Here is a 25,673-nt window from a genome sequence, read left to right as displayed (position 1 = left end):
GGGACGAAAGAACACCTTGATTTCTCTGGGAGGGGTAAGCAATGTGGATGATATAGATTCAACCCCAAGATCCTTTATAATCGTTCAATTTTAGTCATCCGGATATCTCGTTGGTCCCATTGATTGCAGCATTTATCAACGTTAACCAACAAAAGGTAAGGGAAAACATCAACAACCAAATCATTTCCACAACAGAATCTGAATATGTACGTTGTTCTGGCTTTTAAACGCGCAATGCTATGAAATACAGTCTGAATTGCAGATAATAATGTCAGGATAAGACATGAGGAGATGCCCATTTAACGTGAAAGAAAATAACTCGAAAAAAACCAGAGATCAAAAAGAGAAAAGGAGGCATTTTCCATTGCCAAATGTTGTTCTTTTTTTAAATTACTGAAGATTTCATAATTTATTTAACATCAGGTACTGCACATATTCCTTACATCCGGAATCGACATCTCCACACGCATCCTGTTCGTCAAATGAAAAAAAAAAAAAAAGAAAAAAAGCACAAAACTTGTCAATGGGCAGAAACCATGTCGCCGTTGAACGATTCCAAGATGGAGTCGTCAGCAATCACGGCAACCGGCGAAGACGGGCTCGGAGGGCACACGAAACCCGACTTCACGGCGACGAGCTTCTTCCTCTGGAGGCAGCCGGGGCCGGAAAACCGGGAGGAGGGGCAACAGAAGAAATCGTCGAGGGAGATCTGATGGGCAAGAGTGGGAACCCTGGAGGATGGAGCGTTGGGGGTCAGATCTGATTTCTTAGGTGGTCGGAGATGACGAACGCGGGCGCTAATCCTGGAGTCCCTCATCTGGGCGAGGGCGCCGGGCTTGAGGAAGCGGTGGAGCCTCTCCTCCCGCTTGGTGGCTCTTGAAGAAGATCTCATTCTGCCGTTCATGGCGTTTAGGGTTAAGGCTTTTGGGTGGTGTTGGAGAGAAGGATGGAGGAGATGGCGATGGTGGTAAGAGAGAGAGAAAGAGGGAGAGGGGGAGGGAGAGGGAGAGAGAGTAGATTTTCTGGGGTTTTAAAGCCACGGGCAGAGGCGGGAAACGGAGGGAGGGAAAACATTTCCCCCCTTTTTTTTTATCCTGCAGCTTTTCCGCGTGTGGAGAGAGAAAGAGGAAGAGAGAGACTCGCACACAAAAACTATATAAAAATGCGTTTATTATAACACACTTGAGTATGAGGTACGCTTGCTGAATATCTTATTGACTACATTTTTTATGATTTTATGCGCAAATAAGCCTTCATAAGCCAGAAATTTTTAAATTGTTGATTTTTTTCATTTTTATAAAACAAGTTTCAAGGTATATCACCTCGGGGTGTGGGTGCCGACACGACACATATCAAAAAATTTTGGTGCGGCCGTGTGGTGAGAGTAATTTATTATATAATATATATGACAAAAAATTGTCTATGAACCATATATCATTATCAATCATCAATTTAACGTTCAACAAGAGATATACTCTAGTTTTGAGTTCACAGGCTGTCGTACTTCATAGTCCATACAACAATACATATTACATCATCAATTAGAGTTGCGTTCCACTTCTACTTCCACCAATATTTTGATTTTCTTGATTATTTCCAACGATATCATCATCATCAAACGCCTCATAAGGAATAACAGGATCAGAAAAATTCATGTTAGCAGTATATAAATTGTGTTCGCCATCGAAATCAAATTCATTTGGATTTACATATCAATATTGAGATAATCCACAACTGCATTTTATTAAAGATGAAAGTTAAATAATAAAAAATATGTACCACAAAAATATAAAAAATCTAATACAACATAAGAAATTGAGCAAAACAAAACAACCTAATAAAGAGATACATGTATTTCTTTTTCTTTCCTTGAAAGAAGACGCAAATTAGAATGCATATAAACCAAGTCCTCTGCACATTGGCTAGTGAGCTTATTCCTTTTAATGTTGTGTATATGACCACAATATGAACCAATTTCTTTCACAACACAATGATGTAATAGGTTGTAATAGTAACCTCAAAGCAAGTTTATGAAGCACGGGCATTTCTGATCCATAGGACGCCCACCATTCAAAAGGACTGAAGTCATAATCTTCTTTCGCATCTGTTGCGCCTTTTAAACTAAAGTCTCTTAAAGAAAACTTGTTATATTCAAAAATAGCTTCTCTTCTAGTATAAAAATATGTAAAAAGTTTGTCCATACATGACATTCTTTGAGCGTTTAATTCATTATCTAGATTTGGAGTAATATGTTCAGGAGCTCATTCAATCCATTTTTTAGTGTAATATTTGAGATTTAAAGAATGAGACATGCAATGCAAGGGAGTATTGCTTTTATCCTATCTTTCAACTAATATTGTACTTATGCGATCAAAGAACTCTGAATTATCAAGTACAATATCTTTTTTTTTCTTTCTTAAAAACTATATGCTGAATTTGTTTCAATCATATTGTCCCACATTGCATAAACTTTATGATGCATAGGCTCATTTTATCAACAGCTCGACATGCATCAAATTGGCTTTGTAAAATCTAAAAAATATGCAAGTTTATCCCATCATTTATCTTCAATAATAAGGTTTTTAATACTTTGAGTTTTAGCCTCATCTTCAACCCGATAAAAGCTCCACTCTCTACTAAACACCATTTGAATAAGTGCAGCTCGCACTCTTGGAATTCTTTTCAACATGACAATTATTGAAACAAATCGTGTCTCTTCAACCTTTAACAATCTCAAATCAGAATAACTACTAAAAAGAGACCATGCATGTTGATGATTAACGATGAAATTTCTAATATTTCTTGCACATTTTTCAATCTCTTGAATCTATGAGAATAGCTCATGTCCCTTAGGATCTACATCTTGACTTGGAGGATTGCATATGTCCTTCAGTGCAAATTCAAAGTATGTGCAACACATGGAGTCCAAAAAATATGTGGAAAATCATACCTCAAACTAAGTCCAGCACTTTTGCATACAACAACATTGTCTGTAATGAGTTGCACCACTTTATCAAGACCAACCTCATTGATGGCTTCTGCAAATAATTGCTTCAAATATCTGACATCGTTATATTCTCCAGATGCATCAACTGTCTTAAAAAATATTGATTCATCACGTGCAATGACAATGAAATTAATTAGTGGATGTCTTTGAATATCTGTCCACCCATCATAAACAACGGATACCCCAGTCGTGTTCCACTTAAACTTTTTTCTTTCTAAACTTTGCTCAACCTCGTTTTTTTTGTTACGAAGAAGCGATGTGCGCAACCTTTCTGAACCAGCAGGTATATATCCTAATAATTTGCTATTTGCAAGTATAGTACAAGCCTTCTTCCAATATGGATTTCTAGCTACATTGAAATAAATGCAGCTAAAATAGAAAAACTTTGTAATCATTTTATCTATTTCTGCTCTTCTGCAAGAATCAAAACATGTCTCTATAGTCTTTATTTTTCTATCAGAACTCTTAGGATTTGTCACAATAATGCTTGTTTTCTTCTTGTTGTGGATTGCATCAGCACAATCTTGCAACCACTTGAACTCTCGAGTTTTTTCTGGAGAATTTTTCTTACATCATCAAATTTCATGACCTGACAACTTCAATAAATGTGTCTTAATTCTTGTGTAAAATCCTACAAATGTACCTTCACAATATTTGCATACAAAATGCACATTTCCACCGCCACTGCCTATATCTTCAGTGACCACTTTCATTTCTTTCCATAGTGGTTGTTCATTAGATCCAAATGCTTCATCAAGTAGTGTAGAAGACTTTAAAACATCACCTTCATCCACATTCATACTACATGAAGAACCTATTGTAGGAGAATCTGAAACAACTTCTTTTCCTTTTGTTCTGTTTGCCATCTTTTATGGTTTTACCTTCAAAGTTCAAAATAAAAAATTTCAAATATAACAAATTTAAGATTTTAAGAATAGATAACAACATAGACTATATACATATGAATCCATTGAATCTAAAAATTTAAATTAGGGCAATGCTTGAAGTTACTGAATTCCCACATTATTTAGATTGTTTATAAATTCAACAAAGAACCCAAAAAAATATAGTCTTACCAAAATAACATGATCGTGATCATGATAAAGAGATTCCGAAATCAGCCCAACAACTTATTGAATGAATCCAGCAGATAACAAAGACAAAGAAGTCACACAAGTAGGTAAACATGATCAGGTGGAACCAACTACCAATGCAATTAGAGCATTACAGAGCCACCAACGTTACATCTAAAGATGAACACCAACTCCTAAGCTGAAAACTCTAAAACTATTGATTATCTACATCTCAAATTATTCCAAAACGACCAAACTTGAGTTACAGAGCCACCAAACGTTACATCTGAAGATGAACACAAACTCCTAAGCTGTAAAACTCTGAAATTATTGATCATCTACATATCAAATTATTCCAAAACGACCAAATTTCTCAAGTGTGCCGACCAATAAAACAACCAAGAATCCAAAACCAAGATACATGAACTTATGCTGGAAAGAAAATATACATATATATAGGAAATTCCATTTTTGTATTCCCCACGCAACCCTTTTATTCCCCCCTTTGTTCCATTCCTTTGTTATGCCTCTACAGATTGGTAGCTGGTTTTTACATTTTAATTTGTTCATGTTTGTTTCTTGTTTTTACGAGAGATTTATTTCTTGTCTACAAAAACAGGGCTGACTTTCCTTGTAAAATAAAACTAGGTGTATACTAAAATACATAATATACTAAAATCGCAAGGATCGATCTACAAAAATCAGAAAATGCTTTCTAATAGTCTAATAGAATGACTAACCTGAGGCTGGGTTGCCGGTTGTGGGAATAAATAGCAAAGGAGTCGATGGCAAGTCGTTGTTCAACTTCGGCCGGTGGTGGGATAGAGATAGTTGGATTGAACAAGACGCGAGAAAACCCAAAAATGAAAAAAAAATGAGAACCAGACCAAACGAGAAAACCCAAAATTCCAAATATGCAAATGCAACACCATTCTCAAAATAGAAAACCGGGAGAGGGAGAGTGGGCAAAAGAGATTGCTACTTACCTCGAATGGAGGTCACCCTGCCCTGCAGACTGCAATCGACGACTTCGTCGTCTCCACCCAATGCGACGTATAGAAGAGGGATGAAGAAGAAGAAGGGACGAAGAGGGATGAAGGTCGAGGAAGAGGAAAGAAGAAGAAGGGACGAAGAGGGATGAAGGTCGAGGAAGAGGGAAGAAGAAGGGACAAAGAGGAATGAAGGTCAAGGAAGAGGGAAGAAGACGAAGAAGGGACGAAGAGGGAAAGGTCGAAGAAGAGGGAAAGGACGAAGAAGAGGAAAAGGTCGAAGAAGAAGGACAAAGAGTGAAAGGTAGAAGAAGAGGGAAAGGTCGACTTTGTTAAAAACTTAAAAATAAAAAAAAACCCAAAAAATTGGACCAAAGTAGACTTTCTCGCCTTTGACCCATTTGGGTGCGCACCAGAGGCGCACCTGAATCTTGTTTGACCCATTTGGGTGTGCACCCGAATCTTGTTTGACCCATTTGGGTGTGCACCCGCATCGCGTCGACATGGGTGAGAGACCAAAAATGGCGCACCGAGGTTTTATTGGTTTCAAGCATTAAAACCATGATTTTTTTTTAATTCTTAAGTTCTCTTATTTGGGAATTATAATTACTTCCATTTGATTAGCTTCAGAAAAAACATGAAGAAGGTAAAAAATATCATGCTTGAGTTATGAATGGAAGTATCACTCTTACAAAAAAGCTAGAAAAACCAATCAAGTTACTATTATAATGAAGCACGATACATTCCAGATAAGCATTTTTTAAATGTCATTTTGGTGACATTTTATTTAAATCAAGAATGAGAGTAAATCAAACAGATACGATGCTTATCAAAAGTAATATGCTAACCTCTCATTGATCCTGAATCGTCCTACAAAAAGTTATTTATCCATCAAAGTTTGAACTTATTATAACTAACATCTTCAAGTTGAACATACCAAAAAAACCTAAAATTTATTTTTTGCATATCTCAACTGCATAACATATAAAATATTGATGCCTCAGTGTGGCCTCCTGCCTCAGTGTCAATGACCCCCTCCAATCCCATCGGGAATGGTCATACTACTTGTTAAGCTTGAGGGGTCAAAAGTGAACTTAGCAAACTAAAAAAAAGAAAGCAAAGGCCTTAGAAGAGCAAAAGTGAACTTAGACTATGGACATACTAACTTATGAGAGTTAGACCCAGAAGTGGGGAAGAATGCAAATGAAGTGGCATTTGAATGTGAGAGGCACCTAAAAGGGAAATTGAACAATCTTCTAAGGTTGGAAGAAGCTCAAGGTAGAAATCCAAAATCAAATGGCTTCATGAAAGTGATATGAAGATGAAAAATTTTCCATGCTCTCGCAAAAGGTAAGTGGTGGAAAAATATGATCTCCTCAATTGTGGAAGAAGGGAGACTGGCCATTGAAGCAGAAGATATTTTTGAAGTATGCATTAGTTACTACTTTAGTAAACTTTTTGGAGATTCAAAGGCTACTAGTAGTCTCACATAGATAGTTAGTTCTTGGTCTTATGTCTTTCTTGGTGAAAACATCATGCTTATGACCCCAATTACAAGTGATGATATTGAGTGGGCTATCAAAGGTGGATAAAGAGACTGCAGGTAGGGGGTGAACATAAGTCCAGTCAAGCCCCAGTTCAGTTAGCTCGAGCTTGGCTCGACTAATGAAACATCAAGCTCGATTTGGCTAGCTCGAGCTCAACTCGGCAGTTATGTGTTGAGCTCGACCTCAACTCGATTAAGGCTCGACAAACTCGTTTGAAAGAATTGATATTCATGGTTACGTGTTGAACTCGAGCTCAACTCGATTAAGGCTCGACAAACTCGATTAAGGCTAGTTTGACTCCGCAGTTATGTGTTGAGCTCAAACTCAACTCAATTATTTGAACGAGTCGACTCACGAACTCGAGCTCGACTCGTTAATCAAATGACTTGGCTCGAACTTGTTCACAAGCCAAGCTTTAGCATTGTTCACCCCTAGCTGCAGGTGGTCTAGATGGCTTCAATGGTAGGGTTTCCCATGAATCTTGACACATTGTCAAAGAAAATGCTTGCAATGCTGTCAAAAGTCCTTTTTAAAAAAAAAAATGCAAGTCGCACTGACAACAATATAAATAAAACTGGTATCATCTCCATTTCGAAAGAGGCTGATGCAGTTCACAATGACAAATTTAGATCTATTTGACAATGTAACAGTAGTCTAATGTTTATCACTAGAATATGGTGAGGCTAATGCTCCTTATTTTGAGTAGGGTTCTAACTAAAAGTTAGAGAATGCTTTCATTCAAGGGAGATGCATATATGATGGTATTCTTTTTAGCCATGAAATAGTTCATGAATTGAAATAGAAAAAGGCCAAGGCTGCTTGCCTTAAAATTGATCTCATTAAGGCACACGATCATATTGACAGGTATTTTTGGAAAAGTCAGGGAGGCCTGCTCCAGAAGCAAGGTACTTGCTATCAGTTATCCCTCAAAAATTGGGTTGCAAGTTTTGAAGTGTTACCAGACACATACTTGCATCTTTTTTGGGAATCTTTTGCCTTCTTGCTGGGAATACTTTGTCATGGGATAGGATCAAATCAATGTGTTGGTCCTTACTTTTCGTTGTGTATATTTTCCTATTTCTTATTGATAAAGGTTTGGGGGCTCTCCTAACAGCCGTTTTCCACAAAAAAAAGAGGGGGATAAAAACTGCTATAAATGCGGAGAGAATAGCAAGAACAATCAGACTGTTGAATAAATTAGAAAAGCGTGAGTTTCTCTTACATAGGTAAAAGAAGAAGTAGAGCAGAAGCTCAGACCGACTCGAATTATTTTTGGGTCAACCGAGCCTGAAAGGGTCTTGTCACGTCTATGGATCTGCCAATTGATGCGCCCAACCCAGTGGAGGGACGATGAGCATTCAGGGCAGTCGGCGATTCCCGAGTCGCCTTTTTGGGAGGCCGATGAGTCGAATCATTTCGAGCAGACTGAGGCTCGCTATGGAAATTGGAAAATAGCATCCAAGGAACAGTCCGTCAGAGCAAACAAAGGAGTTCTCCGGTGTTCTGCATAACTGGGAGACGGAGGGTCTGAATCATAGACCATCGTTATGGCAGAGCCCAAGAACAAATACGATCGACAGCTGAGGTTTGATTCTCTTTCTTCTTCAGACACCCATCTTTTCGTCCTTAACTGGCCCAAGATAGCTTTTTTTTTTTTTTCAATAACCTTGGTACTTATCGTGGTTCGTCTGTTTCATAGATTGTTTGGCTTGTCTTTTTCTTTTTCTACACAGTTTTGGGGTTTTGATGGCTTTGGGACGCTACCCATTGCTCTTGTGTTCGATGCCTCACTTCTCCTGGCTGTGGAAGTGAGTTATTTTTAGCAAAAGGGTTAATGGCTGCTCCATGTGTTTAGTTGGACTCTTGGGGGATCGGTAGCCCTTTTGTTCTAGGTTTTAGCCGGTTGGTGGGGGAAGAAGTTGGGAATTTGTATAAAAGTTGATTCACGAATTGTGTAGTATCTCCTGCTCTTTCTTTTCAGCTGCAAAAGCACTGAAATTGGGTGCTCTTTTGATTCCTACAAAGGGTAGAAATAATTTTCAACCACGGAATCAGGATGGATTGCAAAGGTTTGGCTTTACCATTGGTTTTTCTCTAACTGATACTTTAGCTAATTTAGCCTGCAGTTAAGGTTAGTTGTACTCAGAGCGAGTGCATTTCACTTCTGTATTTCATTCTTTTCGGCTCGCCGTCCTGCAAAGTTTATGACAAAAGTGTAATCTAGAATTGTATATTATTTATTTATAGTGAAAATTCTTTCTTCTTAGTTTGCTTAGCATTATTGGCACATAGTCACTTCTCGAAACGCAAGAGTGAGTGCATATGTAGATACTTGGTAGAGCATTTAGTACTATTTGTTCTATTTCTTGTTAGAGGTATCACCCTTTGTTGTATTTGCGTAATGCTTTATATTTTGCATACAAGTGCCTTATCGAACTTATTTGGAATCTAAGGGTTCAGAACAAAGGTAGGTTCTTGTGTTTTCTAAAGTTTATCTCCTTTTTTATTTTAATACCTGATTGCAACTGCAGGATATGGGGAGAACAAGGGCAAGAAGCACTAGAAAAAGCTAGCGTTTGCTTGCTCAAATGCGGACCAACCGGTTCAGAGACACTGAAAAACCTTGTTCTTGGTGGCATTGGGAGCATAACTGTTGTAGATGGATCTAAAGTTGAAGTAGGGGATCTCGGAAACAATTTCATGGGTACGTTGTTGAGGATGTAGACCTTTATTTGTTTCAGCACTTTCCCTTTTGATCTTATGGTGCTTTAAATCTTTCAGTTGATGAAAGAAGTGTTGGAGAGTCGAAGGCAAAATGTGTATGTGCTTTCCTGCAAGAGCTAAATGATGCTGTAAGGGCCAAGTACGTGGAAGAGTCTCCAGAGGCACTCATTGAAACAAATCCTTTGTTTTTTGCTCAGTTTACATTGGTAATTGCAACTCAGGTATGTGATTCAACTGGTGATATCCACTGGTTTATCTTTTATTTTTGAATATGTTTTCTGATAGGGTGAAATTGCACTCAAGATTCCATGGGAACCTATAATGTGCTTATGTTGGGCCTCACTGTGGTGTGAGTTCCTGTCATAAAAAGGAACAAGTGACACCTTACTTTTATGAGGGGAAGGGTTTGTCATGTCGGCTGCTATGTAGCCTTCCTGCCACTCATTCACACCTTAAGAGAATCCTAGTTTTCTTGGTGCATGGTTGATGAAAACTGTTACCACAGTTCTTTATTTTTTTGTCATTCACACATTATAGACACACACACACACATCTAGAATGATTAGTCATGGCTAACATGGTATGATATGACATTTTTTTTTTCTTTTCCTAGGTTATGGCCTTATGGGTACCTATTGTTCTTGTATCTTGTCTTTGATAGGCAGTGGGTGGGATTGTTCTTTTAACTAGTTATCCATGCTGTGTGCAGCTGCTAGAAAATTCAGTGGTAAAACTTGACAGAATCTGTAGGAAAGAGGATATAATGTTGATAGTTGCACGTTCCTATGGTCTTACTGGCCTTGTGCGTATCAGTGTGAAGGTAATGTGATGTAAGTATGTAGCTATTATGCTTTGTCATTGCTTTGCTAGTTTTTGCAATAATTGAAGATACGTGCAAACCAGGGGGAACAAGAAATGTACCTTTTTGGAAAGTGCAGAAGGTGGGGATATTATTTCAGGGGGGTGTCAATGTTCTTTCAAAATTTGGCCATTATGGATTTGTACACTTTTCTAATATAAAATTTAAATTTAAGAAAATTTCAGGGACCTGTAGCCCCTATGGCTTCCTCTCCCCCCCCCATACAAGTCAATGTAACAATTACAAAGATTGAGCCATTTTGCATGTGCAGGAACATACGGTAATCGAGTCAAAGCCTGATCATTTTGTGGGTGATCTTCGCCTTCATAATCCATGGCCTGAACTCAAGCAGTATGACTTTTGTGTTCTTTGTTCTATGCGAATGAGAATCCTATGTCAGTTTTGTAATGAGAACATTTTTTAGTTTTAATGATTCCTTGTTGTGGATGTCACTCCATGTAGTTGATGTTCAAAAGAAGCTCCCTATAATTTATGCAGGTTTGCTGAAGACATTGACCTGAACACAACCGATCCTGTCATCCATAAAAACATACCTTATGTTGTAATTCTTGTAAAAGCTGCTTCAGAGTGGAAACATACACATGGTGGTCTTCTTCCGACAACCAGAGAAGAGAAAAAACAATTCAAGGTTCACGATTTGGTTCTTGTTCGGTTGCTATCACTTCCCATTCCACCTCTCCTGGAAAAATTTTACCTTGGAATTGACTCCGTTAATGGTTTTATCCTTTTGTGTTTCCTTGGATAGGATCATTTGAAAACAAAAATGATTTCACTGGATGAAGATAACTACAAGGAAGCCATTGATTCATCATTCAAAGTTTCTATTCCTGCTGGAATCAGTGAGTACAAAAATCTGTGACATTTTGTTTGTTGATTTTCAATTTAGATCTGTTTTAGCTCAGGCCCAAATGGCCTTGGTGTTTGTGTTATTGTTTGACAACCACATGCTACATATCCAGAAAGATCCATCAGTATATGGTGTTTAACTTAATTTTGCATGTCTATCTGATCTGTCCACATAATACATGCTATGTCACATAGGTGTAGAGTGTGCAGGGGTGGCATTTTTCAGTAAAACATAGGTGCAGGTTCTGCAAGTAATACACACACCCACACACACATAATTGTCCAGAAATAATAAAACAGTAAAACTAGCAATCTATGTCACATAGGTATGGGTACAGACCATTTTCAAAAAATTTGGGTGCGGGGGTACGGCCGTACACACACGCGGACATATATATATATATATATATATATGTCAGAAAATTTCAAAATGAATAACGTATTCACAAAACACAGTATGGAAGTAATTAAAATACAAATATATCAGCTTTCTTGATTCTCCGTCGCATCATCAAGATTAGAAGGAGCAACGGGTCACCCTTTTAAGATATATTGACATTGCTATGGTTATGGCTCACACTATTATCGAAGAGTCAAGTTATAGAGAAGGAATGGATTTTCGAAACATTGTATGGAAGATTTTAAATGAAAAGTTGTGAGGAACTATGTACAAAAAGAGTTTAGAGTGAAAAATGAAACAAGAAAAGAGAGGGGGATTTTTAATTTTCAACTAAGAAACTGGACAACTTTGGACTTGGTCAAAGTTGACCGAGTCCGAAAATGGACAAAAATGATCTCGGGTACGTTGACCGTACCCGGTACTGCATTGACCGCACCAGGGCCTTACCCGTACTGTACCCGTACCATACGGGTACTCCTCCTTAAGAGGAGTACCCGTGTGACATAGCTAGCAATATAATTGTCCACAAACATTAAACTGGTGATTGGTAATTAACATGCTATGATTTTATCAATGATTCAACAAAAGGAAGCAATTTGTTTGTTGCTGTACCCCAACGACAACATTTATCAGTAAGGTGCTGGCGAAGATCTAATTCTTAATTTACTGATGATTTAAAATATTTAATCTTTTAGGCCAGGTCAGGTATCAACTGATGTTCCTTTGCCTATGTCGCTTTTTAAATGATAAAATTGATGAAAAAACTATGCTAGGCTTCAAACTAGAAGTATGAATCAAGGGCAAGTGTTTGGATGTTTTAATCCACACAAAACATTTATTTAAGCATTTGGTAACAACTTATTACAAAAGGCTATTGTGTCTATCTAGGATGAGTTCTTAAAGAGCTAAAACACTTCAAAGTTAAAACACTTGATATCTTTAAGAAAACTTGTGTAAGACTTTAGAAATATGTCTGAAGCGTAATTTTTTTCTCCAAAGTTATACATGTTACATTTCATAAAGAAATCTGAATCTGACATGTTGACTTCAGATTAGTATTTGATCCATAGAAAACACTACGATATTCCTGATATCTTGCTTTAGAAGAGCTCCATATGCAATAAGTAGATTTTTCAATTTGTTGTTTCTGATATCGCATGCAGTGAATCTCAAGTGTGTATTGTTTTTTGTTTAGTAGATCAACAAAATTTATTCAGATTGTATTCAGAAAATTAATTTATTTAACTCTCTTCATGTGCCTAGGTTCTCAACTGCGTCAGATAATTGAGGACAATTCTGCAAAAGTCTTTGCTGGCTCATCTGATTTTTGGGTGCTTGTAGCAGCCTTGAAGGTTGACACGTGTTTTCTTCTCCTTTTATGCTCGTTTTTGTTTTGACTAGCTCAAGATTATAAGTCGATGTTGTATACTAATAAAATTGTCGACTCATAGTCACCAGTATTGTTGTCAAAAACTTCTGGACATCTTGCTTGGTTTTTTTCTCGGGTGTGTTTTTCATGGACACTTGGGAAAATCCTGGGATAAAAGACAAAATATAAAATAATGAACTAATGTTTTTTTCCTTACGAAAACGACATAGAAGATCTATAAAAGCTTCCCAACTGTCACATGGATACAGATAACGCGTGCTGTTACTAGTGCTGATACGGGTACGGGTGCGGAGTATTTTTAAAAGATTTGGGTATGAGGACATGGCCATATATATATACATACAAAATAAAATTTTAAGAAATAAACACAAATTCATTGTTTACATATAAAATATGTATTACTGAACAATAAATGTTAAAACAGATCAAAAACTTATAAAAGTACAAAAACATATCAAAAAGATTACATAAGTTTGCCATGTCCAAGCAATGTCCCATACCAGCAGCAGTGTCATGTAATGTCGTGTCAACACGGGTACTTCTAACTTTTAGAAGTGTCCACGTTACATAGCTTTTCAATTATAAATGAAAGCAATATATATGATTTACATAATATTGAGGTGTCGTTTAGACTATTGAGGTGGTCATGTAGCTTGGGGTGGTTGTTGTGCATAATGCTACTCAGGAGTCAAAAGCATGGACTTACAGAATGCATCTGCATCTGTACAATTCGCATAAGTCTGGATTCTGAAGGCCAACCCTGATGAGATTGTCTCCGCAAATCAAATCTCTCACAAGAACATGGTCAATTTACAATAAACATCTGATACGAAATATTTTTGTGAACTTTTCTTTTGTTCCTTTTGTTTTGGTGAATGTGATTTGAAATTTGAAGTAATTTGTGCTTAAGTAGTGAATTTATGGAAACTGGCTTTCTATTGTACTGTTTTGAAAGGTCTGGAATTTTGTCAGATGAAAGCCAGCATAGTTAACGATACAAGTACATGTTTAGTTTAACCTATTAAGACAAATACAAAACCACGTCATGCCATAAATTGAGACATTTCAGCTTTTCAAGTTTTTTCATTAAAAAGGAGGCAAAATAGTGTCAGTGGTGAGGGACATGGTGAACTTGATTGGGTAGAGGCAGAAAAATCATTGTGGCAGTGGTTGTATAGTTGTTGGCAAACATGGCGATTTGACTCTTGATTCACCAAGTTGCCTCTGATCAGCCCTTAACAAGAAAATTCATCATGGCAGGAGTTTAAATGGATCCACGAGGAGTTTCCCAGAAGATGGGTGTAAAAAAAAAAAAGAATAAAGATTTTCAGCTATGTGGAGACCTTGGCTATAAAGGGAATATCTTTCCTCTGTCACATGTACATAAAGGGTACTAAAAAAAAACTTGAGATTACATGGGAGTTAGCTAAGACTTGTCCATAAAGGCCTGGGCATGTTGGTGCACATAAACATGTTTTTGCACACTCAATTTTAAATTCAAAAGCTTGATTTATCAAATTAAGTGAAAAGCTTGATTACCAAATTAAGTGAAAAATCTTTAGCAAGGGTTCTTAATTAGTGGAAACACTAGCAAGGAACCCAATTTAAAGTTAATTGATAACACAACTCTTGGCAAATTTTGAAAGAAAAATAACGACTTATGAACAGCCAAAATCATTAAAAGAAATAGCTGCAGCCATGAGAACATGGTGTTACCTATTGTTTGGTACAGGGTTGACAACGTTTAGAAGGGTTGTAGCATGTGATGTGTCATCTAGTAGTCTGAATTTGCACAAGATTACTCAAAAAGTGTCCTTGTGGCATAAGTTGGAAATCGTCGACCATGAAATGACAAGATAAAACTAAGTCATCATTGAGATATGTTACTTGGTTCCAAGCAAAATATGGAGTCATTGGTATGTAGCTTTACGCTTGAATGGGTTCTGTAGTTGCCGCAGGTGACAATTTTGTAAAATATTAGCGGTTTATGTATTCCTTTTATGAACAGGTAATGCAAATATTTGTTACCATGGAAACATACTGTTTTGTGAAAATTTGTTAGAATATGTTGTGATTGGTTCTGCTCTCATTCTGTGCCAACATTTAATGCCAGTTAACTTCAAAACTAAAATACATGGAAAATTTTAATAGTGAATTTCTTGTCCAACTTCACATGAATGTCTCTCATTATTCCGGTAAAAAGACAATAGGGATGAAAGATATTTGCATGTCCACAAGTAATCTCATAGTGGGAATTCAGTTGGAAATTGAGGTGGTATCTCTTGCCTGCTCCTATTTTGCTGCATTTTTTGTGTTCTTGCATGAAGGGTTCATATTTCATTCCTCTGGCTTGTGAATTATCTTCCTTCTACAACTTGAACATGTTAGAGGCATTTTCAAATGATTGAATTTCCTGTAGTTTGAATCTTTGATTAATCAAGTTTGTATTATCATCATTAACTTCTCTTTAGCATTTCAATATGTGAACTTAGATTATTCTAGGCAGTCCTGCATGAACAAAAAATAATTGACGCCTGTTTTTCCTGACAGGAATTCATTGAGAATCAAGGAAATGGGGATGCACCTCTGGAAGGTTCAATACCAGATATGACGTCTTCAACTGAGTTAGTAGACCAGTTTTGAATCTTCTGTTCAGATCATTTATAATAATTAAGGATTACAATAAATCCTCTTTTCAACACAGATACTATGTAAGCTTGCAAAAGATATATCAGGAAAAGGCTGAGGCCGATTGTCAAGTGATGGAACACCTAGTGAGGAACACTCTTAAGAGAATTGGAAGGGATCCTGGTAGCATTTTGAAGGCAACAATCAAAAGCTTCTGTCGGAATGCTAGAAAGATCAATGTAAGTTTATTTATTTTTCCCAACTTTTCTGATGTCAAGCAAGGTTGTCTGGCATGATCAGTGTCAGTCACACTTCATTTCACATTAAATTCTAGGTTAAGGTCAAATGTCAAATGCCATTAATTTGTCCATTGTCATTACAAAACTAGAGAGAGGTATGAAATAGTATGGATAGAAGAACAACAGAAGTTGAGTTTTTCTGATGATAACTTCTATAGAGTAAGCGATGATGCATTTCCAGGAGCAGAAAGGTAGTCTGGAGGGTACCTCTTCATGGTATGCCTTCTTCCCCTGAAGTGTACTGGTAATTGGAGGATAATTGGAAGTAAATTTCGTTAGTACTCACTGATAGTTCAGTAACAAATGTTGAACAAAAAAAAAAAGAAAGAAAAGAACTTAAGGTCATATATGAAGTGTTTGGGCCAATTTGTCCCTTCTTGTGCAATATTTGAGACCAACTACATGACCAGGTTGCCACATGATGACTTAGAGTGGATGGCTGTAAATGGGCTGAATTAACTGTTCTCCATTCTCTATTCATTCTCGATTGTCAAGACTCAAAACCATCTATGGTAAATATCTTGTGCTTTTGTTATGCTTTCTTTTGTAGTAAAGGTTTTTTCTGAGGCTTTATTATGGGCATAGAGGAGTTATATCATTGCCCTGTGAGTTACTTATGTAAGACTGTCATGATTCTTTCAACCCTGCTTTCATATTCATCCAAGGTTTTGTGTATGCAACTGCTAGTTGTATTCTTGAAAATTTTCCCCTTAATCACTGAACTGCTCTTACTGCATTAGACATATTATATGGTAAATGAAACAAGACTTAGAATTGTAGACTTATTTGCATTTTGCTTTTTCTGCCCCAGGTGTGTAGATACCGATCCATAGAAGAGGAGTTTATGTCCCCTCTTCTACCAGAACTGCATAAGTACTTTCTCGACGAAGAGTACAGGTATACCATTTTTTTCTTTTTATTGAACATAGAGAATATGGTTCTTCAAAATTCGATCAACTCTAAGAAAAAAGTTGTCTATGTGATATGATTTTCTTTCCTAGCAAAGAAGTTAAGACCTTGAAACAGTGGCATATGGCCTGGCTACATGTTTAGTTGCAGGTCCTGGAGAGTAGAAGCAACTTGACTGAAGGTTATGTGTTTCTTGGTGCATATCTGTCGGTTCTCATTCTAAAATATAAGAAACGGGCCTAGAGTATGATTGACATTATAATGTTGCTAATGGTTTTGGGTCCTAGAATAGTTTTAAGAAGTTTTTAAGTATATGAATTCTAACTTAAATTATCAAAATTAGGGATCAAGTATCCTTCAGAGTCAGAAGATATCTGGGTCTAAAAGTCTAGATAGTAATTAAATTATTCTAAGCACATTGCTGTTACCTTCTGGTGTGACCAGGATGTATCTCCACATCTTGTTTACAGTGCAACCCTATTTGGTTAGATGAAATCAAGGCTAAGTTGTAAAAATTTGATATATATATATATATATATATATATATGTATGTATATATATGTATGTATATATAATATATATGTATATATATCATATGGGCAGATGTAGGACTTGGTAGCATGTGCCTTGTCATTGTTATAAAATTTCCAAGGTAAAGAGGAGCTTTCAGGTTGGAACCAACTGTTCTCTGTTGTCGATTGTGCTATGGAGATTTTGAGGTTGCATAGTTTCTGGGTTTCCTCTACTTTTGAATGATTTGCACTGTTCTGCAACTCTGCGTTTGAATCATCTGAGTATGTTATATTACTTGATCACAAGCTTCATTTTAAAAGTTGGCAACTGAACTTTGAATGTTCAGCTGAAAGTCCAGGCAGGGCGGATGACCGACACTTGCTACATTTGTATATATCTCTAGCTTTAACTTAGCTTGTGGAGCTGCATTTGGATTTTCATAGATCTTGCATATGCTTGATTGTTTTTTGCAGTGAATATATTGACACGGTTGTTTGACAAGGGTATTCATTTAATCTGTCATGGCTATTGTATTGCAGTGCAGCAATTAATTTCTATATTTTGCTTCGAGCTGTTGACCGGTTTACGAGTAATTATAACAGATTCCCTGGGCTTTTTGAAGAGTATGTACTTGCACTTATCATGACAATCCAACTAGCTTCCTGCTCAGTCCCTTTGATTTCATAGTATAGTTCTTGGTTTACTTAATGTTAGCAGTGAATTGGATGAGGAAATGTCAAGGTTGAAGACTGTAGCGGTCAGTATCTTAAGTGAGATGGGGGCAAACGGCTCCACCTTGTCTGAAGACCTTATCAATGAAATGTGTCGGTTTGGAGGTGCTGAGCTTCATGCGGTTGCTGCATTCATTGGAGGCATTGCATCACAAGAAGCTATCAAGGTCTTCTCCTTAATTGCATTATACAAGAAATGGTTCTCAGTATCTATTGCCATGACACTGATTATCGTTTACCATTTTCAGCTCATAACAAAGCAATTTATACCCATGTCTGGAACTTTCATATTCAACGGCATTGATCACAAATCACAAATCTTGGTCTTGTAGTCTTCTGCTTGAGAGACTGCCTCACGAGATTTTGATGTTGCAGCACAGGCGTATGTAAGTGTCAAAAATTTCTTCTTGCAGCTTCATGATTACACCATCAATGTCTTGGATTTTCACCATCCTCCTTGTATACTCAATTTATCTCTGCATTGGAACTCTATTAGTAACATGTTATTACTACAATTTTTTCATCCAGAAATACAGTTTGCTGGATCCTGCTTGAGGTACAAATCCGGTTTCACAGTTTGTTCTTTTCCAGAAACATTAGAAAAGTTGAGCACCATTTAGGCGCGAGTCACGAGGGCATTGTCTACTGGATTGCCGCAAAGATCACCTACGTCCCAGGCTGCTGTCTCTTCTGTTCCTCTGTTATTTTATTTTTCTTTTCTTTTCCAGTATGTTTCTGGAATTTCTTGGATAAGGATCCCGGACTTGTCTTGGTGTTGGCACATAAAATTTTGAAAAGTTTTGGAGCTCTCGGTTTGGCATTCGCTTTTTGTTGGATCGTTTTAATAGTGCATGTAATTTTTGCATTAATGGAAAACGTGATCTTTACGATTTTACCAAGCCCATGCGATTCTGTAAAAAGAAACACACTGTTCCCGGGTGGCATCAAAGCTGTGGAAACAATGAAAGAGGTCAGGCTGCCTATCGATCGAGCCTTCGAATGCACGTAGCTCGTCTTCATGGAGATTGCATACCTCTCTCTTTGCCACCATGAAATTTTGTTGGTTTCTCGGAGATGAAATCCTATCTGTTTCCTTCTCGTAGGTAAAATTTGCAATTGCAAAAAAAAAAAAAAAAGAAGGTTTTCTCCTATCAATGTGATTTATGAATTAGCCAAAAGTAAGAAAAAATTAATTTTAGAATGCCTATTATGCTAAAAACATATATTTTTGATAACATCGACCTTGCGCCTCTAATAACAAGCAAGCAAGTTTCAGAAGTCTTGAATGAATAATACCTACAGAATCCACCTAGGTAAAATACTCAATATCTTGTTAGAGATAATAAAAAAAATCAGATTAGGTGTAAATAAATTTGATTAACATAAGATTCCCCAAATTTTACAGTAAAAAAGAACTCGAACACAGACATGTACTAACAGTTGGAAACTGTAGATATATTCGGGTTCTTATTAGGATTGTTCGAGATGAGAATGAAACAAATGGAAAAGGGCATTAAGAAGTTCTTATTTGTATGCATATCAATATCAGTGCACACAAACAGTTTCATGAGAGAGAGAGAGAGAGAGAGAGAGAGAGAGAGAGAGAGAGAGAGAGAGAGTTAAGTATTTTAAAATTTTTCTGGGGAAATTTTAACAAACACAACAGAAGCTGAAGAAAAACCAAAAGATAACTGGTCCGCACGGCTAGAAAGCTCGCCCATAACATGGATAACAGCTTTGGTCCTCACTGTTATCTCTTCCTTACATTCATGAATGTTCGTTGATTAGATTTCTTCTCCCCTTTATTATCTTTTGATTTCCTATTTATCATTTTTAATTTATTTCACTTTGTTCCCAATTATTTTTTCATGTTATTTCCTGGCATTTTATCAATGTTTTTTGCTTTCATTTCCCGTTTTCAAATTATGTCTGTTTCTTTTATCATTCTTTTCTGTTTTAACTATTTTCAATTTTTTTGTTTTGTAGTTAATTCCTATTTTCATTGTTTTCATTATTACCATGTACTCAGATCGTTCGCGCCGAGATTGAAAAGTATACAAAAATAGGCTCAAAGTTTGATGAAATAACAAAAAGTTGTTTGTTTCATTTTTTCATTTAGTTGCTTAAATCACATACAAAACAGGCAATTAGATGTAGTCAAATGGAACGAAATCCAAACTGAAGAACATTTTTGTTATACCATCAAAAATTGAGGCACTTTTATAAAAGGTTCTTTCTTCTTTCTTGTTGTTTTCAGTTTAAGTAGTGTGTTAACATGATCAGGGGATTATTAGTGCTGCCTTAGATATCATACTTTTGGTATAACATTTATTCTCTATAGGCCTTAGTTTCTCTTTTAAAATTCAAAACACACACACACACACACACACACATATATATATATATATATATAAATGAAGAACAATAAATAACTGACATATGTTTTTATTTCCAAGTTAAGGCTTGAAATCCAAATCGACGTCCTCAAAATGCACGCTGCTAGACCCTGCATCCGAGGGGGTCCTAATTCGCCAAGCATCATCGCTCTTCATCTCCTGCTTCCCTACCTCATCAAATCCGCCGCCCTTCTCACCTGGGAAACCATTCTCAGGCATCTCCTTCGGCGACGAGTCGGCCGGAAACCACCCTGGCTGAACCTCAGCCCTGAAATTAGCCTTCCGAGAGGGCAATTTGTAAAACAGTATCTCTCTAATGTTGTTCAGCACTCCTTTATGGTAAGGGTTGGTGGTGCCTACATATCGTCCTCTGAAATTCTCGTACGATGTCTACACAAAGAAAACCAAAAAATTATTCTCCTTCAGCATATGAAGATTGAGCTAGTGTATATATATATATATATATATATATATATATATATATATATATATATATATATATATATATATATATATATATATATATATAGAGAGAGAGAGAGAGAGAGAAATTGGTAAAATACCAGGTAAAAGACCAAAATCAGATCCAACCGTTAGATATGATCTTAGTGCCATTTTTTGACTTTAATAGTGTTTTTAAAAATAGGCACTTACGACATCAAAATTTTGATGGTAGAAAAAATAAATATTTTATGAAAAGTAACTTGAATTAAAACATGATTTATGTTGAATTAATGTTTATGAACATGTTGGGATGTTCACATTTTGATTTCCAATATTATATATAGAAGCTTAAATCCTCCGCCATCTGGATGCTCTGGCTTCTCACACATGTAGCCCAATTGCAACAGCGGCCAGAAGTATCCATGTTATATATCACGACCTTTTGTGATCACATTGGATTCCAAAAAAATCTCATAAACCAAAGCTGATATTTTTACAAGGGTTCACAACTGATCACTTATTTCTTTTGGGCACCATCCCAAATTGACCATCTACTTCTGTGGTCTACATGATTATATGCAGTGGTGTACCAGTAAAATTTTCTAGAGCGGCACTCATTCACATATTTTTATATCTAAAGACGCATCCATCTTTGAAGATGTTAATGAAAATAAAGAAATATTAAGGGACACCAGTCCATATATGGCTCCGCCACCGATTATATGAGTTGAAGAAAAAGGCTTGCGTTAGATATATATGTCCATCTGGTCAAGTTTTTTACGAGGACCAAATTAAACTTTTTGAAAATGTTAACCAGTGAGTTCTTATTTTTCATCAGACTGCTGATCATCCATATGTTGCAACACTGCGCACTTGGAAAAGACGTTAACAAGCTCATTGATCTGGTTCTGCTTATTAACTAACTAAATATTAGTTCCTTAATGAAACTGTGATTGCCTAGAGGCAGTCAACCTTCTCCATCCTTTCTGTCCATGGAGAAAAATTGTGTCCTCCAATTTTCTTTGAGGCCAATGATTTGCTGGATTCAATTGTCCTAATGTAATATCATGTGACATGATCATGTCTGGCCAAGCAAACACCCTTTAGCTACTAGCTACCTAATGAGGAACCAAATTACTGACCTGGTTAATTGAGATTAGGTAAATGTGGAAGCTGGTCAGACCACCAAGGAACCATATTGCGATGAAGCTGAACAAGGTCAAGACCATGATCTCCGGTGCATGACCCATCACGTCAAAGACGCCGACGCCTGATTCCGACATCTTCCGTTTGATTGCCCACCATGAGAATGAGAAAATGTAGGCATAGAAAATGAAGGTAATTGATATGAAAATCACATAGAACCTGTAATTGTGCTGCGCATTTTTCAAGAATAAAAACTCGCGGTTAGTATAAGTGCATATGGCAGTGGATCAAATTCGTAGATTATGCATCGGAAAAGTTTCGGAAACATCTACCTATATGATGAACAAGTTAATGAATATGTTATTTTACACCAAGGTACATGCGTCTAAAAGAATTTAATAATAAATTGTTGCAACAAAAAAACTACATGGCAGTGAACGTTTCATTTAGGTCACTAATTTTCATGACCCTTTTCAGTTTTTGGTTTTCATAAGCCAGTTGGATTAGGAAGACTTGGACATGATAATCTTGGATAACAGATGCATGCAAACACGCCTTAAACAGCAGTTTATTGGCAAAACACCATGTTAAACTGTAAACTAAATGCGCCCTTGGTCTTCTTTAATTTGAACTTTTTTTTTTATTACATCAAGAATACCACTTTAAATATGGATTCTTTGTTGTTGGAGACATACTACTAGAAACCAAAACCCATTGTCCGTATTGTGAGCACTCTTTGCGACGAAGAAAGAAGAGGTACAGACTTATGTATTTCCAAATAACACATCCAATGGGTTGTTCTTTTATTATTCATTTGGTGCTAAGTCATGATCGTTTGAATCCAGGAAATGATTTATCATATTGATCCCTCGAATAAGTTGGACTAAAGGTCTGGAAAGTACATGGATATCAAATCCTGCATTGATCAAGTATACATGCAGTATCCAAGCAATTCGATATTGATATATACGGTCTGCAGTGACCAAAACCAAATTTATTGTCTAATTTTATCGATCTAGTTGCATGCAAAATACATTTCAGGCAACACACATCCATTTCCGGATCTGAAATTCTGAGTCAATGGTGAAAAAGAAAACCAAGGCTGCCCATTTACGTTCCTATTATCACAGCAGAAACCAGTGGGACTCTTTAGCATACCAGTTAAGCAATCAAGATACGGATACATGACTGAGTTCATGAACTAAGTGCACAGACTGCTCCACGAACGTTGGAGTTCAATACTTGGCCAAGATTGACATAAAGAAAAAAGAACTTTGTCAAGTTTCAAGCATATGAAGAGATAGAGCTGGTTGAAGGTCTAGTACTCACTTGTCCGATGCACTGGCCGATCCATATGCAGTGGTGGTCGAATCTCTCGACGCAGTTGTCGCAAATGGCACAGTGACAACTCCTTGGTGGCCGGAACAATTTGCAGATGCGGCAGTACTTCCTCTTTACTTGGACGCCGTTGACGCTAATTCTCTTGCTTCTTGAAACATCTTCTTCTAATGGGGCCTCCTCATTCCGGGGAACTATCCCCGGATCACTGCCAGTGACTGCAATCAGGCTAACAAGCACCTGAAAAATTTGTCGTCCAAAAGCAATACTTAATAGATGTAGTCATGATTGTGCATGTATTTTGATAGGGGTGCAAAAGGCTTGGCTACAAATATGGTGATCTTAGAGCAATTGGGTGTATGTGCTACATGAGTGGGGTTGCCCATTTCCACTGGTTAACGTGAAAATAAAAGGTGAAATGTCTCTGCTGACTATTGTATGACATCGAATTTGAGTACCCATTAAGAGAACAGAGAGAGAGAGAGAGAGAGAGTACTCACAAGTATTGTTAATACGATAGAAAATGTGAAGACAAGGCCATCTCCAACATAGGCACAGAAAACCCAGTTCGAGAAACTGATGGCAACGCTGGTGAGGATGAAGCCCCTTGGGTCCGGACCACACACCAAACGCCCTCCAAAGAAGAACACCTGGTGTAGAACTAGCCATGGTTAACACATTACATTATGTTCGGGCCTGGTCTTTCGAGAATCAATGACAGCTTCAAGGAAAAAGAAGCTAGTTTGTTCATTTCCAGGCTTGATAATGTACACTCCTGGGCTAAGCCTGATTAAAGAATAAGAAAATTACTTTTATTTCTTATTGTGTTAGTTTTCATATTAATTGTTCGTCTAACCCTCCAAAACAATTTTCTAGCCTCTTGAAAATTCTAACCTCATTCAAGGGTTAGTAAGTAGATCATATGCTTGTCAAATACAGGGACTTAAAATGGTGTCAGATCTCAATCGTGCATTGGCAAACATCACACCAATCGAATGAACAGATATTGAAATATGTGACATCACTCAAGTTGGAATTTAATAAGGCGCGTCTGCCCAAGTTCCCTCAGCGCTTGTGCTAGTCTTGGGACATTTACGATAATTAGTTATCTACATGTTCGAACTTAAGCCTTTAAAAACATATACTTCAAAAGTTGGGCTGTGTTTTCCTGAAGGAACACAGAGTTCGTTCCCACTTACGCATGGAAACGATGGCAGTACGTGGAGTATCTGAGCGGACTAATATTATTTAAACTTCAAACCTTGATCGAATATCTGTCTGGTCATACTCATATCCAACTCAGTTCAACGACCTTTTCTAGAGATATTTGAAAGTGTGCCCCAAAGCTAGCGACTAAACACTGTCCCAAACTAGTCCATGAACTTGATCACCTTAGTCGTGCAATCACCTAATTGAATGGAAAACAAGTTCATTAACTTGGTCCCCTTACAAGCAGTAGCCAAAAAATGCCAATGGCTTCTGAGAAATGAAGAATCAGTGGTCTCTAACGCACACAATTCCCTCTCCAGAGAGAAACGACGAAATACGAAGATTTCATGAACTTGGTCATTGTGTTGACAAGGCACACCAAACACATTCTCCATCTAGTTGGTAGGGGAAACATGTAGCTTTGGGACGTCAACCTGACAAAACCCATCTTCTCCCTGCTCCGATACACAATCGAACACTAGGTTCAGCCATTTTACTAAACTGTAATAGAGAAGAAGAAATACATACATTTTTCCCCGGCCAAACTTGGTAGACTCTCAGAGGCTCGACGATATCAGCAAACGACAGCGAGGACAGTTGCCGGAGCTTCTTGCCCTCTGGCGCGTCTGGATTCCACTGCGTCCTTTCCCTTTGCTGTTCCTCTCCCCGGCCATTCGCCATTGCAGTTCCATAAGTGAGCACTGGCATTTTGTCATCGCCATCTGCCACGGTCTGACGGATCTCCAGTGGACTGCAAGCCGACGGCGATATTGGCGCTGAATCGGGCCCTTCACCCTTTGCTTCCGGCGTCGATTTACCGGAAGCCATGAAAGGGAGGACGCAATGGCGATGACTCTTAGAGGTGAAGTGTCGCTGAACATTCTATATTTCAGTTAAATCTGACCGTTATGAAGGGACGGCAACTGCTTTTTTAAATCAAAAGACGCAAGCGGGTAAACGGCGGCGATTGGCAATAGTTCCCTGTCGTCGAGAACGGGTCGGGTTGAAGTTTAGATGTGTTCAGTTTCCATGACGTACATGTTCAGGCTAGAATGTGTATAAACCTCTCTCTTTCTCTCTCTCTCTCTCTTACTTATTTGCTATAATCATTTGTATCTGAAGTTCATTTGTATTTTTACGTTTTAAAAAGTTTTTATATCTAAATTCAAGCCCAGATGTAATCAATATAATAAAAAACGGCCTA

The 25,673-nt window shown here is 37.3% G+C and overlaps 3 protein-coding genes across 5 annotated transcripts; 1 reads left to right on the top strand and 2 right to left on the bottom strand.

Moving 5' to 3' along the window:
* Positions 1 to 357: 357 nt before the first annotated feature.
* Positions 358 to 1,026, bottom strand: LOC116264778 (uncharacterized). The gene has a single exon (XM_031645160.2). It carries the CDS (start codon positions 902 to 904, stop codon positions 521 to 523), a length of 384 nt encoding a protein of 127 aa, XP_031501020.1. The 5' UTR covers positions 905 to 1,026; the 3' UTR covers positions 358 to 520.
* A 6,774-nt stretch (positions 1,027 to 7,800) lies between these two features.
* On the top strand, positions 7,801 to 18,835 carry LOC116264743 (NEDD8-activating enzyme E1 regulatory subunit AXR1-like). Of its 3 annotated transcripts, none has more exons than XM_031645118.2 (15): positions 7,801 to 8,201; positions 9,148 to 9,320; positions 9,398 to 9,561; positions 10,050 to 10,160; positions 10,471 to 10,550; positions 10,698 to 10,848; positions 10,966 to 11,059; positions 12,730 to 12,818; positions 15,407 to 15,480; positions 15,561 to 15,723; positions 16,595 to 16,680; positions 17,745 to 17,828; positions 17,947 to 18,103; positions 18,185 to 18,322; positions 18,465 to 18,835. In XM_031645118.2, the coding sequence occupies exons 1-14, from the start codon at positions 8,164 to 8,166 to the stop codon at positions 18,266 to 18,268; spliced, it is 1,548 nt and encodes a 515-aa protein (XP_031500978.1). In that variant the 5' UTR covers positions 7,801 to 8,163; the 3' UTR covers positions 18,269 to 18,322; positions 18,465 to 18,835. The 3 variants fall into 3 exon arrangements, with proteins under 3 accessions (XP_031500978.1, XP_031500976.1, XP_031500977.1); XM_031645116.2 differs by having other exon boundaries at positions 17,920 to 18,103; XM_031645117.2 differs by having other exon boundaries at positions 7,802 to 8,201; positions 17,923 to 18,103.
* A 1,548-nt stretch (positions 18,836 to 20,383) lies between these two features.
* LOC116264864 (probable protein S-acyltransferase 7) lies at positions 20,384 to 25,313 on the bottom strand. The gene is made up of 5 exons (XM_031645300.1): positions 24,998 to 25,313; positions 23,761 to 23,910; positions 23,252 to 23,500; positions 21,919 to 22,152; positions 20,384 to 20,722 (listed from the first exon to the last, which is right to left on the bottom strand). The coding sequence occupies exons 1-5, from the start codon at positions 25,295 to 25,297 to the stop codon at positions 20,393 to 20,395; spliced, it is 1,263 nt and encodes a 420-aa protein (XP_031501160.1). The 5' UTR covers positions 25,298 to 25,313; the 3' UTR covers positions 20,384 to 20,392.
* Between the last annotated feature and the right edge of the window lie 360 nt (positions 25,314 to 25,673).

This window comes from Nymphaea colorata, chromosome 11 (genome assembly GCF_008831285.2).
Source record: "Nymphaea colorata isolate Beijing-Zhang1983 chromosome 11, ASM883128v2, whole genome shotgun sequence".
NCBI lineage: Eukaryota > Viridiplantae > Streptophyta > Magnoliopsida > Nymphaeales > Nymphaeaceae > Nymphaea > Nymphaea colorata.
The sequence above is the reverse complement of the archived record's forward strand: the minus strand, read 5'-3'. Positions and strand labels throughout refer to the sequence as shown.

Coding starts and splice junctions, on each gene's coding strand:
- LOC116264743 (XM_031645116.2), top strand. CDS start 8,164: ATGGCAGAGCCCAAGAACAAATACGATCGACAGCTGAG. Junction 9,321..9,397: donor TCTCGGAAACAATTTCATGG/GTACGTTGTTGA, acceptor TAAATCTTTCAG/TTGATGAAAGAAGTGTTGGA. Junction 15,481..15,560: donor GATATGACGTCTTCAACTGA/GTTAGTAGACCA, acceptor TTTTCAACACAG/ATACTATGTAAGCTTGCAAA.
- LOC116264778 (XM_031645160.2), bottom strand. CDS start 904: ATGAACGGCAGAATGAGATCTTCTTCAAGAGCCACCAAGCGGGAGGAG.
- LOC116264864 (XM_031645300.1), bottom strand. CDS start 25,297: ATGGCTTCCGGTAAATCGACGCCGGAAGCAAAGGGTGAAGGGCCCGAT. Junction 23,501..23,760: donor CTATCGTATTAACAATACTT/GTGAGTACTCTC, acceptor CAAATTTTTCAG/GTGCTTGTTAGCCTGATTGC. Junction 22,153..23,251: donor TCGGCCAGTGCATCGGACAA/GTGAGTACTAGA, acceptor AAAAATGCGCAG/CACAATTACAGGTTCTATGT.